This window comes from Thermobia domestica, chromosome 13 (assembly GCF_964235325.1).
Source record: "Thermobia domestica chromosome 13, izTheDome1.hap1.1, whole genome shotgun sequence".
Taxonomy (NCBI): Eukaryota; Metazoa; Arthropoda; class Insecta; order Zygentoma; family Lepismatidae; genus Thermobia; species Thermobia domestica.
Genome location: NC_137466.1, coordinates 89,723,708 through 89,735,717, shown reverse-complemented (window position 1 = coordinate 89,735,717; position 12,010 = coordinate 89,723,708). Strand labels below are relative to the sequence as shown.

Genomic DNA, 12,010 nt, shown 5'->3' with positions numbered 1-12,010 from the left:
CCCAAAATCTGATGTAATCAATCAAAAGTGACCGAATGTGACTTTTTTTTCTACAAGATTATTATGAATTTTAATAGAAATGACTATGCGAACGAATCGTGAAAGAATATTTGACGTACTTTCCAGGCGCGCACCCAGAAAATTTTGTTGGATGAGGCCGAAGTTTGGGAGAGGGGTTTAATACTATAATACACTACATCTATGTACGATTGATCCAATGTAATTCTACAGCTAAAAAACGATATCTAATCGTTAAGTTTCGACCATCTATATTCTAAGAAAAAATATAGAATTAGATTTCTTTTTAAAGAAAGGAAAGAGTACAGATGAAGTGTAACATCAGATCTTTAGGCTAAATCAGTCATTTCTTTACTAAACACTTATAGTTTTATTATGAAAGTGTATAGCTAAACGTATGTCCAGTTAAGAAGTTTTGAGGGGAGATCCGAACCAGATAGATTCTCTGTGTGGGTGCGCCCCTGGTGCTCACACTAGTTACATTCAGCACAATTATAATGTGTTTATCCCAGTTCTCATACTTCTTTACTTTTCTAATCAGACGTTACAAATATATTATACAATTCAGGTCCACTGCTAATTCTCTTCATATAAGACGCGAGAAAAGCAAAACAATATTTTCATTTCATAATCTACATATCTGCCATTTATTGTTTTAAATTAACTTTGAAATTTCGACACAGCTTAGTTTTCACCTTTAGGTAATAGTTAACTTTGGTCGATTGTATTCTAACTTCATTCTATACTTTCACAATCCATCAGTACACTAAAAGATATATAGTAGTTTGCAATTGCTCACAGAATCCTCTACAAAATAGGGTAACGATAAGACTTTGCTTACAAGAAATCTTCTGAAAAATGCTGCCATATCGAATAGGCCTTAGATTTACTAGTATTGAGAAAGTATTTTAGGAAAACCTAACACTACAAACCTATCAAGAAGGGTATATGAGAGTATACGGAATATATCATTTTTTAAAAAATAGTTCAGCATACTTAATTGAGAGATCTAATGGAGGAATAAGGATGGATATAAGCTATAGTTTTGAAAACGGTGCAGCGCATATCTAGCAAAAATTCTAGTAGTAGATAGCTGATGGAAACGAAACGATAATATAATAATATTCTAAATGTTATTAAATATCTTAAGGAGCAAAAAAAGCGCACGATATTTGGCGGTTCACGTGCTCTTACGAAATGCACAAGGCGACGCCACTGTCATAATCCAAAATGAGTAAAGAATTTCTTAAGTAACAAACAAGAAAAACTGAACCACACTGGTCAAGACTTCAGAGGTTGATTCATTTATATTAAGCCGAAATCAATGTGAAACTACCGAGCATGCGCAACCCATCGCCTTGAGGGTGCAGCAGTGAGGTCAGGTGTAGACCAATGCCTTTCCGATGCTACGTTCACGGCGTCGCGCATCAGTGTAACAGTCCTGGGCGCACAATAACAGTCCACACCTACGCGAGCAGCTAGAAACAACCCACCTCTATTGCGTGTAGTTTGACGTATGGTGACCTCTGAAAACCCCACACACAGCATGTGATGGCCAGCAAATGCTACACATAGTAGGCGACCTCCAACCACGCCATTCAAACGGATTTATGGCTCGGTCGTACGCAAGGGAAGTGCACGCCGGCTTGCAATCGTGTTATTTGGCTGACCGAAGAAGGAACTGCAGAAGGCAGTATGAACGTCATCTCGCGGGTAATCGGTGGAAATTTGTCGTTACTCTTGACGAGGTGTAGATTTACCTCATAGATTGTGGTAAACTTTGTACATTACATACAGATCTGCTGACGCCAATGGACGAAGCATATTCTTCCGCCAGCGAGCAGAGAATTTCTCAAGAAAATTCATGATTGTGGTCCGTTTTTCGTAAAGGGTAAACTGCGTCTCCGAAAAGTGGAGCGAAACGTCAAAATCAATGCTGCTTACTACCAGATTCAGTTCTAACTGAAATGTATCAGCAGGAAAATTCCAGCATTGTACGGACAAGGTGTGAACTAGGTTGAACTAACTGGATCAAGAAAGACAAGGCATCTAGCCACACGGCGAAAAGATCGCTGAACGGTCTATGGTCATATGGAACAGGAAACTGGAATTTCGGCAATTCCCTTCTCTGACATCCGTCAAGAGTCCAGATGCCAGCCCAATTGATTATTGTGCCTTCGGACTCCTCAAGCGGCGCCTCTCCCATCGTCGAGCCCGTCCCGTTTCCGGCCTGTGGAAAGCCTGTAAATAGGGGAATGCAATACCCGATCCAGCCGCAACGCAGTCTCTTACAATGGAGACTCGGATGACGAGTATTAGTCAGTAAAAATGTTGTGCAGATAAGACACAATCGGTGGTGGAGACACGGCATTTCTTAGGTAAGTGGCACATTCAAATTCAGCTTAGTATAAATGAATCAACCTCTGTATTTTAATCATTATACTAGAAAACCACATCGAGGCGACAAGATGCTGACACTAGTATAATTAAAATTATACCGATATACCTAAAAATTAGGTTGTGGCAAGAGAGGTCTCGTTTATCCTCATAAATCTCTTCCAAATCTTTATTTGTTGAAACGAACTCTGACTGCTATTAAATAATAATAATAATAATAATAATAATAATCATCATCATCAATCAATCAATCAATCAATCAATCTATCAATCAATCAATCAATCTCACAAATACAAATACAAACATAGGTAAAAACTGATTCTTTGCTTCTGATAAAACTATTTTAGAAACAAAAAATGAAATATATATTTACCTTTTCTGGGTCTCTTGATCACTTCCCTGAGATAACTGAGTCATAAAGTCATCTTTGATTTCCTCTACATCAGTTCCAGAGCCATCGTCCCCTGGAAATTGGTCACATTCAGAAGCATGGGCCTGAAACATGTCAAACATTAAAATTTTTTATTGTTTGCAAAAATATAATTTTTTCTATGGATATTTTAAAAGATTTTAGTTCCCGGTGGGAGCCCACATGGGTCGGATCCTACATTAAACTGTAGGTCCTCGTCTAGTTTCAGTGCTGAAAAGAGCAACTAAAACTCCACATCAAACAACCAAAAGGTTTCAAAATTACAATTCGAAACAAGTAGCATTTTTCGGTACTTAAACAGCAGCAGATCATAATCAATATTCACAGCAATTGCATGTTCAGATAGTTGAGTTATTATCATTCAACTTGACTTCAATAACGTGCTTGTGAGCGACACATAACACAACATATTAAATTTATATTTGTCTACACTGATAGCTACTGCTACAATTATCTTAATGTTATTCAATATTCTCATCTGCTATATGTCTGAATTCTTCTATTTGCATTTAAAAATTCACGATCATCAGTTCATTTGTTTCTTTATGTACCACGTTTATGCAACAGGAATAAGGGAGGCGGTGATGATAAGATGAAATGAAGAAAATGGAAGAACCCCAAGGAAACCCACGCATGTGGTGTCTGTCCACCATAACGCTCTCTTGGCGACAGTTACGATCGAACCAGGGATCCAATGCACCAGAAGTGAGTACTCTACCACAGGGCCACCACGCCCCTGTACGAAAATATTCTGATAGTGCGCTTGTAATAATGAAGATGTCACTGAAATCTGTTTCATATAAGCACTTATATAAGAAAAGCTTATAAGAGTTTGTCTGAAACATGTCATTTTACCTTTTCTTTCTTTCTTTAAATCAGGTAGAGAATATTAAGACACTTGAAAGATACAAACTATTCAATAGGGAACTTCACGTTCACAACATATTTCAGTTGATTTGCAGCATCCCTTTGTAGTCAAACAGCTAAGCCTTTTACTTTGTTTACGCGTGGTTCGATTCTCGTTGAGAGCAGATCTAAGTAGCGATTCGATCCTACTTTTATGCTGTAAGTGTTGCATGCAATTCGGTGCTGAAAAAGACGTTAAACAATAATCTATCATATTGATAACTTCTACACGTAACAACAGAAATGTCCATTTTGCGATTGGCTAAAAAAATGTTCAATTACCGATACGGTGCCGAAAACTATAATCTATGAAAGGTATAGACAGAAAAAAAAGCAAAACTAACAAAAACAACTTTATTAATTGTCATTTCCAAGCGTACCTAACACTTACTCTTCATGAAACGACAAATTCATGTGATGTCAACCTCATACACTAAATTAGAGCTTCCCGGTCATCAATACAAACATTTCGGTGACCCTCTTTTGCCCTCGGTTTACTTCTCAGCTACGCCAAGGTTCGCAAGTCTTCTGTATTGGAACACACTAAGTCGTCCACATTCATGGTAGTTCAGTACGAACTGACCTCATCAACTTCAGTTTCTAACTTCCACGCTGATACTTGATCTTATCGAAGTACATTTATAGCCCCTAGTAATTTGTTTAAAGATATAACTAACTAACTACGAGTATCTCAGTAATGGTTTATGGAATACGACACAGAACTTCCCGCGACACGATTAACGATTTCTTACTGAACATATTAAAATACTATGAGTAACTTCACCATTCAACTTGGCACAAACGTAAGACGTAATTAAAAAGAAATATATACCTCTATACTGTTTGCAGGAAACATCTTGTTACAAATTGGACACTCTACTTCATTCTTTTTCTCTACTTGAGAAGCACTCTGCTCTTCAAAGCTGAAGATATCTGGAGAGGTTCCGAGCAGCTGAACATTGTTTCCTTCCTGTAAATATTACAATTTTACATTTCCAGTTTGGCATACTTTAAATACGGCACCGCTATAATGAAAAAAACAAATAACTTATCAAAACCCAGTGATTTTACATCGATGGAAACGGATTAAACAACAACATTCCGTAGCGGAAAGTTCGACTTGAACATACTTGAAGAAAAAAAGAATAATAACTTAGTGTTTGTTTATATGTTTTGAACTGAATATCGAATTGTGATTGAAATTAAGAACTGAGAAACTGTTAATTACGAAAATTGTGTAGTAGGCACTTAGTAAGTGGGCTAGAGATTTATGTGTATAAATAGTGGCATCTGAGGGGGTAGATACACTATTTGTAGATGTACCAGGTTATGATAATAAAGACAGCTGTGACAACGGAAACTATTCAAGTTGGGCTTTTTGCTTAATGGTGTGTAACTAAGGTTGAGTCTTGAGTCAAGTCTGGGTTGTTGTTCTATTGTATACTATTGGTTTATGAAACCTAATACTGAAAAAAAAAAAAAAAAAAAAAAGCCCACGTTCAACACAGTAAAGCTACTGTATTTGTCAACACAGAATTAAGCTGCAACATTACTTACACCGTACACTTAGTCCGATTCGAATAAAATCCACATCACGGAATGTGTGTCTGTATAGGGCACGATGATATTAGTTTCAAGGTTCCAGAAAAACAATCCATTGTAGAGGATGAGTTTGTATTAGTATGTCATTGGGAAACACAATGAGTATGGCTGTCAGCTATATATGGATCACAGTTTGTATTTGTAATGCCAGGTTCCCACAGAACGTCTACGTACACTTAAGTAACTTCGAATGTGGTCGTATATTGGGACTGGAAGAGCTCGGGTGTACTTTCTGCAGAATTGCCTCTCGCGTGAGTCGTGAGGTGTCAGTGATCCAACGGTGGTCAATACATGGGAAGCAGAGAATTCTCACAGAAGACAGGACCCCGAAACGTAATGGAGAGAGCCTGACAGAATGATCGTTTGGATCGCTCTAACTGACAGTACGGCAACAGCCACTGCAATCAGAGCCAAGGGGCCTTTCATATGAGTAAATGAACACCTAACATGTGACTGCTAGGTTTACTTCTCATTCCTACTCATCGTAAAGAATGTTTTCCATGGTGTCGGGGATACCACAGTACCAACGAGAATTAAAGACTGTGGTTTTGGCGACGGTATTCGTTTCTCTCTGAAACAAAGTGACAGCCGTGTGAGTTTCTGTAGACATGCAGGTTAGAGGGAAACTAGAGCATGCATCCGCATTCACCATCCAGACCTACATCTCAGTTCTGGTATGAAGCCAATACGTACACCTCTGCTTGCCTCTGGTCTTCATTCCGAGGAATATGTCTAGCGTGCGACATATATTCGCGATGTCCATGTCCTCCAACCTTAACTGGGCACTTCCATACCGTTAGGACAATCCGGTAAGTCTTATTTAGTACACGCCTTCTACCATGATATGCTAGGTTCCTGTACCTAAGCCCTATCAAGCACGCGTTAAGTCATAGTAAGGCGGCGAATCATAACTAGGCGGGTTCCCGTAAAGACTAATTCTCACCCAAACCGTCTTTGATATATAAAAGATGAATGTGAAGCAAGTTTCTACTTGCCAATGTTTATATCTCGCTCAGTTATGTAGATTATACAGACACTTAGTTGCTTTAGCATGTATGGCATTATTTATATTACTTACATAGTATTCTATTTTATTTGCTTCATGATAGATATGTATTTATATTCTTTGTTTCAAGCTAGTTCGTCAACTAGCTACTAAAATTACTTTGGCATATACGAGATGTGGCCGTCTGTTAGCCAAGTGCAAAGGGGTGGAGGAAACAAGATGGTAAACATACTCTTCTGAACGCCAATGGTAAACATACTCTTCTGAACGCTAAACAGCAGAAAACGCCACAGAAGTTAAGATTACCAGTAATTGTGGTTAAACCTTCGGCAACGTTACGGTCTGAAGAACAAGCGACGACATTGAGGGATATTCGAAGTTCTTCGAAATCCACAAAATAGGCAGCAACAGTGGAGATGCGTTATTCTAAAGGAAGAGTTAAATTACTGATTACAGAAGCCTTATTATGTCCAAGAGTTGTTTCCAGAAGATTGTGACAGGCATGTGAAATATTTTGAAACCATGACCTTAGGGAAGGAAGAGTATGCCGCTCCAGGAAATATTCTTTGGGGCAACAAAGCTGTGTTTATTGTAGTTCGGATTTGTTAACAGACCTAACTACTGGCAGATGGGAATAAATAAATAAATAAATAAATAAATAAGCTGAATGGAAATGTAAGTTTAAAGTTAACAATCCGATGGTATAACTGCTTATTATTCTTGAGTCCTATCACGGGCACAATGGCTCAGTGGCAGAGTGCTCCCCTCTGATGCAAGGGATCCATGGTTCGATCCCAGGCCACGCAAGTTTGTGATGGATAACATCGGGTCCACGGGTTTCCTTAAGGTTCTCGTTTTCTAACACATATTCATTCCATCAGCTCATTCATAATCATTCATTCCATTTAACCTAAAGAGCGTAACCTTGGGACGTAAAACTGGAAATGTAATTTTAATTCCAATAAACAATGTGGTGGATGTTGTACATAATCATCTTAGATACTAATGACGTGTTGGAGCCAAGGGAAGATAACGTGTGTGATGTTAAGGTCATGAGTGACTTTAATGAACATACAAGAGGAAAGATGGGAATAGAATTAGTAGCATCATTTCACGTTTTGTTTGAGAGGGACTCTTCGAAAGAAGCAGTGTTTTACGTGTTTCGTTATTATTATATACTGATTAAAATGTATATTTTTCTCAAACTCTGGGGAAGGGGGAGGAAAAGAGTTTGCAGCCCCAAATGACGTCCCTGAATTGATTATATTAGAAGAAACTAAATATGACAGAATAGATTTTTATAACAATATGACGTTTGACTTATTTTAATTCTGCAGACAGAATTCAAACATTAACGAATATTAATAGAACTAAAATGGTTATAAATGTGAACACAACACGCCACGTCAACTGCAACTCAAGTACTACCACTCGCATGGAGAAACGAATATAAGCAAAAATTCGAGAAAAACATGAACAGTACAATACAGCTACATGTCATAGGGAATAAACATGCAGCTAGCCATTCCATAGTAAATAAATTATTCCATTCGGCAAAAATGTCAACAAAGGTTAGCTGTACAAGGTTAAAAGACCTGGGTATGTTTTCAAATGCCCGACGTTTCCAGCTGTACCAGAAGTATGTTCCGCTCCTGCTTGCAAGCTTTGAAGTGGCCAATTATCGTGCTAACCCAATGTGATGAAAGAAGCCAGCTGAGACGTTCAAAAGTATAGTACTCCATAGGACTAGCATCTGGACCCTTTAACAAGATTATCCTCGAGCAAAATAGCATGGATACTAGTTGCAGTTGCTACACATCGGTAGAAGGTCAGTAATGCTCTGGCTGAGTTTTGTTCTGGTGTGCAGTTCTAAACGAAGGACGTCGTCACCGTACAATGGCATTTTGTCTATGTAAACTGAAGGTAGGGCATATTGGTAATAAGCAGAATTGATTTTGACATTTTTTTTCCGACCTTACGAATCTTGAGCTTCCTTCCGTAACAAAAGCCAGTAACAGGGTCTACTAAAATTCCAAAATGAAATTTCGTGACCTTTTCTTTACCAAACCATAACATTTCGTAACATTCAAAAACTAATAACAGTACCTACGTATATTCTTTAGCACTTATCTTTATCATATCTCTAATTTCAATCTCTGGAACAATAAAAACTTGGTGTCTTTTCACATCACTTCTAGTATATTCACTGTATATAGTCTGTTTTGTTCAGTAACTAACCAACAGCATACAATCACAAATCCACTAATCTTAAAATTAAATATCTAAATACACATGCATTTACAAATCCTTAACAATCCTTTTAAAATGTCACACTGATTGTACACAGTTGTACTGATGGATTCTATCTCTCTTTTAAGTTGGATAATATTGTTTTACCCTTTTTTGAGTTTTTTTCCATCTCCTCAAGTGTTTCAACTTACTCTTTGGTCTCTTGTAACAATCTCCTTTTCTTCTCCTTCAACTCTTTAAAGTAATCTGCTTCCATCTTGATTTTGTTTTGTCTTTCGTGTTCGTCATCTCGTTTTTGCTTCAAAGCTTCCATTCGTTTCAACGATGCATTTCTCACAGCCACGATTACAGACTTTGTTACTGATACTTTAGCAAACCTCCAATGATAGCACGGCACAATATACGGAACGTTTATAATGATTTTTATTTCCAACAAAATTTGGAAGCATTCATTTTTATTTGCTGCAATTTTGTCATAGCAGTGAAACTTATAAGTGCATTTTAGTTATCAATTTTCATTTATCTTTCTTTCCTGTTACAATGGCTCATTGTTCTTTCTCAAGCTTTACCGTGAGAACCACCTTTGTAACACGTTCTCATGTAAACTGTTGCTACGTCATGAGAACGTCACAGCCAATGAGACGTGCTATAGCAGACGAACTTTTGCTTGCGTACGAAATGTATGGGCGGAGCTTAGTGATGTGAGCAACAAGAGCGGGAGAATTGACATCCATTGTGCTAGCGATGGCCTACTCAATAACTGTGCTTGTAATCCGGTTATAGCACTACTGCTTCTCGAAGGAAAAAAAATATGAATCCTAAGAGCCTTGTGATTTTTGTGAAGGTGATATAGAGTTCTGTACGTGTGTGTGTTTTCATATCTGTGAACATGGCTAGTGACGACGGAGATATTAGAACCTTACTATTATCAATACAACGCGAGTTGAAACAAGAAATAGTGCAATCTAATGAAAACACAAGAAGGGAATTATCCGAAATGAAGCAGTCATTTTCGAATGAATTAGTGCAGTCATTGGCAGAAGTGAAGAATAGTGTTGCCATAGTGGAGAATACTTTGAGTGAAAAGGTGAACGAGGTGCGTGTAGATGAATCAGCGAAAGTGAATGAACAGCTGAGTCAATTTAGTTCAAGAGTAGATATCATTTGCAACGATTTAAGCGATTTGCGCAGTGAAGTTCAAGCACAAAACAATGAATGTCGCAATAATATAATGGACTGTAAGGAACTGGTTACGCGAGAAATAGCTAGTGTAAAAGCAGAAATTAATAAGGTGCGTGATGAAGTTACAACGAAATTAGAAAGTGAAGTTTTACGCTTGGATTGTTCTATTATGACAGTGCGTGCGGAACTGATTGAGAAAACCAATGCAAGTGATTTAAGATACATGTGTATGAATAGTGATATACAGCAAAACGTTGATAAATTAACTGAAAGTTTACAAAGTACAAGGTTATCAGCTATTTGTGCCGAACGCATGATTAATAATGTAAGACGTGAAGTGGAACAAACAAGGGAAGTGTCGAGTGTAAATGAGATTAAGTTAGTGCAAGTTGTGAACACCTACGATACTACGTTGCAGGAGTTGCAAAGAAATGATTGTTTACAAAGTGAACGTACGCAACAGTGTTTAGAATTGTGTGTGCAAAATAGTGAGCGTTATGATAGTTTAGCAAGGGAAGTTTAATCGCTTAAAAGGGAAGGAAGGCAAACGCATTTCAGTTGTATGGCGGTGAGTGGTAATTATGATAGAAATGGTAAAGACGATGTCTTAGTTAAGGTAAAAAGGGAAAGGACATCTAGTGATGAATTTTCCGGTAGTGCGTCCGACCGTGATGAAGTGACTGTAAAGTGCAAGGATAATACAAGGTTAAGTACTCCGCATACACGTCCTAGTGTTAACAGTTACAGTGATGAATAGTTATAAAGGAAAATTGAAGCTATCATATATAAATCAACTCACCACCTTTTGTGATAATTTAATGGCTGAAAGTGCAAGCCAAGTTTTTGAAGATTTTAACAAGCAAATGGAATTCGCGGATATTCCCCAGAGTGATTATTTAAAAGTATTACTAATGATATTAAAGGGAAGTGCAAAAAAGTGGTTTGCATTAAGTGGAAAGGGGTTTACGTCATTTCAGCAGTTCGTAATAGCATTTTGCCAAGCATTTGAATCTCCTATCAAGGCAACCCGCTTATGTAATTTAAGATGTATTCCGTCTGATCCCAAGAAATATTTTAGTGTCGTTGAGTTTGTAAATGAACGTTACCATCAAATACAACCGTTGGAAGAGTTCGAAGATCCAACCATAAAATTATCACATATTGTTAGTTCGTTACCTAAAAGATACCAACTTGCCATGATGGGAGATATTCCCAATAATATCCATCAATTTATCGCCAGTGTTCAATCGATCGAGGGATTATCAAACTTAACAGGAATTTACGATAATTCTCGTAAACCAAGGCAAAAATTGTGAAATTAAACCGGTGGAAGCTCAGTTTTGGAACAATAATGATAACAATAGAAAACGATTTTACAAAAGGAAACGTAGTGGAAATTTTCGCAGGTATAATAACGGTAATCGAAATTTCAGTCAAGGCCTAAATAATAATCAGATTCAATACCAAGATCAAGGTAAAAGTGCGGATAGTAGCACAAATAAATCTGAAATTTTCAATAGTGGACAACAGGTTAACCAGAATGATGAGAGTAATTTTAAGAATGCCAATGCCAACCGCGGACAAGGTGTAAATAACGTTTCAACTATTGACATAAATAGGCGATCAGTGTTTCCGAATATGCAACAGTCGTTTGTACAACGGGGTCCCTCACAACAAACTGTGCCTTTAAACTAGAAGGGTCCTCTCTCTGTACGTCAAGGGGAGAGGAGCTTATTTGTTTTTCGAATCGTGTTAGTTTCCCGGATTTGTGTAATAGTGAAAATATTCAAAGTGAAGATGACATAATGATATTAGAGAAGAATGAAGAAATCATTAGATGTGAATTAGGTCAAAACACTATGCGTGTTAAAATTTTGTTGAATGAAAAGCCTAAAATTTGTTTATTAGATACGAAATGTGATTTATGCTTAGTTCGTAATGATGTTTTTCGAGATGTTACCCAGTGTATTTCTAATGTACGGTTGCAAAAGGGTGAAAATATTGTGTTGTGCGACTTCTTAGGAAAACTGAAACGTGCTGTTAAAGGAAAAGCAGTACTACCGGTACAGATTGACAATGTAGAAGTGTTGGTAGAATTTTTGGTTTTGAATGAACTTCATGAAGATGTTACTTTTGGTGCTAACCTTTCAGAAAGGTTGAATACTATTGTAGATTTTCGCAATAATAAACTACGAGTTGAACATGACGGTGCATATGC

The 12,010-nt window shown here is 37.5% G+C and overlaps 1 protein-coding gene across 4 annotated transcripts in view; it reads right to left on the bottom strand.

Moving 5' to 3' along the window:
* Positions 1 to 12,010, bottom strand: part of LOC145668318 (uncharacterized) — a 147,678-nt gene that overhangs the window by 56,233 nt on the left and 79,435 nt on the right. For all 4 annotated transcript variants that reach the window (XR_014128011.1, XM_081736045.1, XM_081736047.1 and 1 more), the window contains exons 6-7: positions 4,585 to 4,722; positions 2,790 to 2,911 (exon numbers count right to left, since the gene is read on the bottom strand). Coding sequence is in view for 3 of the 4 variants with exons in the window: in XM_081736045.1 (XP_081592171.1) it covers positions 2,790 to 2,911; positions 4,585 to 4,722 (260 nt within the window). In the remaining variant the exon portion in view is untranslated. The remainder of the gene's footprint in view (positions 1 to 2,789; positions 2,912 to 4,584; positions 4,723 to 12,010) is intronic.